This window comes from Pteropus vampyrus, unplaced genomic scaffold (genome assembly GCF_000151845.1).
Source record: "Pteropus vampyrus isolate Shadow unplaced genomic scaffold, Pvam_2.0 Scaffold79, whole genome shotgun sequence".
Lineage (NCBI taxonomy): Eukaryota > Metazoa > Chordata > Mammalia > Chiroptera > Pteropodidae > Pteropus > Pteropus vampyrus.
Genome location: NW_011888860.1, coordinates 5518042 through 5520078, shown reverse-complemented (window position 1 = coordinate 5520078; position 2037 = coordinate 5518042). Strand labels below are relative to the sequence as shown.

Genomic DNA, 2037 nt, shown 5'->3' with positions numbered 1-2037 from the left:
TTTAGGTATACAAAATGATTCAATATTTGTATATATTGTAAAATAATCATCACAATAAGTCTAGTTAACATCCATCACCATACACAGTTACATAATCTTTATTGTTGTGATGAAGACTTTTAAGATCTACTCTCTTAGCAACTTTCAAATATGCAGTACAGCAATTGTCAACTACAATCACCATGCTGTATAATACATCCCCATAACTTATTTATTTTAGAACCAGAAGTTTATACCTTTTGACTCCCTTTACCCATTTTTAATGCCATCATTTGGATGTTGCTTATACTCTCGACTTAATTCTTCTTGGCTAGATATCAGCCTGTGGCCTACACATAGCTGAGAGAAGGTAGCAAAGAAAGCTATCCTTCCAGGCAACCTCATGACAGCTAAAAATTAGATGATCTGTCACTATGGAGAAAGGAAGAATGGGTACAGGGAGTCAAGTACTTGCAGTCCACTAATTTAGATGATTAAAACACAAATGGCTATGGTTACCAGTATTTTTTTTTTTTTCTGTAAATCACAGTAATCATACCCCTTTGTTTCCATTGTTTATTTCCACCCACATTATTGCCAAATCGGATGAAAGAATACAAATGGTCTGTTAAGTTATTTTTCATCTTCTATTGTTTCCCTCCGTCCAGGTATCACTACAGTTCTGACTATGACAACTTTGAGTACAATAGCCAGGAAGTCATTACCTAAGGTTTCTTATGTGACTGCGATGGATCTCTTTGTTTCTGTTTGCTTCATTTTTGTTTTTGCAGCCTTGATGGAATATGGCGCTTTGCATTATTTTACCAGCAACAAAAAAGGAAAGACTACTAGAGACAGAAAACTAAAAAACAAGGCCTCGGTATGTTAAAAATCTCTATTTTATAAACAGCAACTTACTGTTAGAAATACTGTTTTGAATACTATGTTATACTTGCTTAGACTAATATGGATGCTTGAATTACCCTAACAAAAGATAAATAAAATTAAGATGAAACTGGAGTATCTAACGTTGCCCACCAAGGAAAGTGTTTTTATATTTCCCCTAAGAAAATATAAAACTTGTACAACTTTTGTAAAAAGTGGTTTCATATGCTATGAATTTTCTCCAAGTGGTAGATTCTTGTACCTAAGAAATTACTTAAGATCACTCTTTAAAGAGATTTTATGTTCGTGGGAGGATGTGAAATTCTAATAACAGATAGCCCCGGAAAATTAACTCTTTAGATATAAAAATCTCTCTTTAATGTCAGTACTTAACTGTGTTTGAAAGTCATGGCTGTAAAGTTCTTTTTCGTTTCTGTATAATTGTACCGTCTTATTCTCCCTTTCCAATCATAAATCTATCTTAACTTATATTATATCAAGTTGATATATTAGAATTGATTCTTAGATACTAAAGTTTTGGATGATTGACTATAATTTCTTGTTATAGCGGCAATTATAAAGTCTTAAAGTAATATCTAACATTTACTGAGTATGCCAGACACTCTCCTATGTATTTTGCATGTGTGATTTCATTTATACTCATGAATATGAGCTCAGTAATTTGCACAAGAACAACCTTAGGAAGTAAGGGATCCCAGATTCAAACTCAGAACTTTTTTGGTACCAGAGCTTATAATCCTTCCTTTTTATTTCCTGTTCTCATAGAAATTAGAAAAGTAAACATCTGTTTCTTCAATACTAATAAAAAAAGGGAGGGGGAAGGGCTTCATTGCTGACTCTAAAAAATGTTTTCAAAGAGGATTTGTTCTAGAATACCCAAATAAATGAGAACTGTATAAAATAGTTATGCAAGAGTGGCAAGCTTGTAAGCCTACCATAGTATGTATTCAATGAGGCATAGAGTTTTTCATATTATATTCTAACTGCAAGTTCTAAGATTCAATGTTTTTCTTCCTCTCTTCATTTTTTATTAGTTTCTTTATGAAACTTGGCCACACTTATAAATTATATTTTACTTTTCATGTTATACTTCAAGGACCAAATCCTTGTGAATTTGCTTTCAGATTTTCACAATATTCAAAGAAAGCACAA

General features: G+C 32.2%; 1 protein-coding gene across 1 annotated transcript in view; it reads left to right on the top strand.

Moving 5' to 3' along the window:
• GABRG1 (gamma-aminobutyric acid type A receptor gamma1 subunit) overlaps positions 1-2037 on the top strand; it is a 72181-nt gene that overhangs the window by 59398 nt on the left and 10746 nt on the right. The window contains exon 8 of the mRNA XM_011362806.1: positions 648-859. Within this exon, the coding sequence (XP_011361108.1) occupies positions 648-859 (212 nt within the window). The remainder of the gene's footprint in view (positions 1-647; positions 860-2037) is intronic.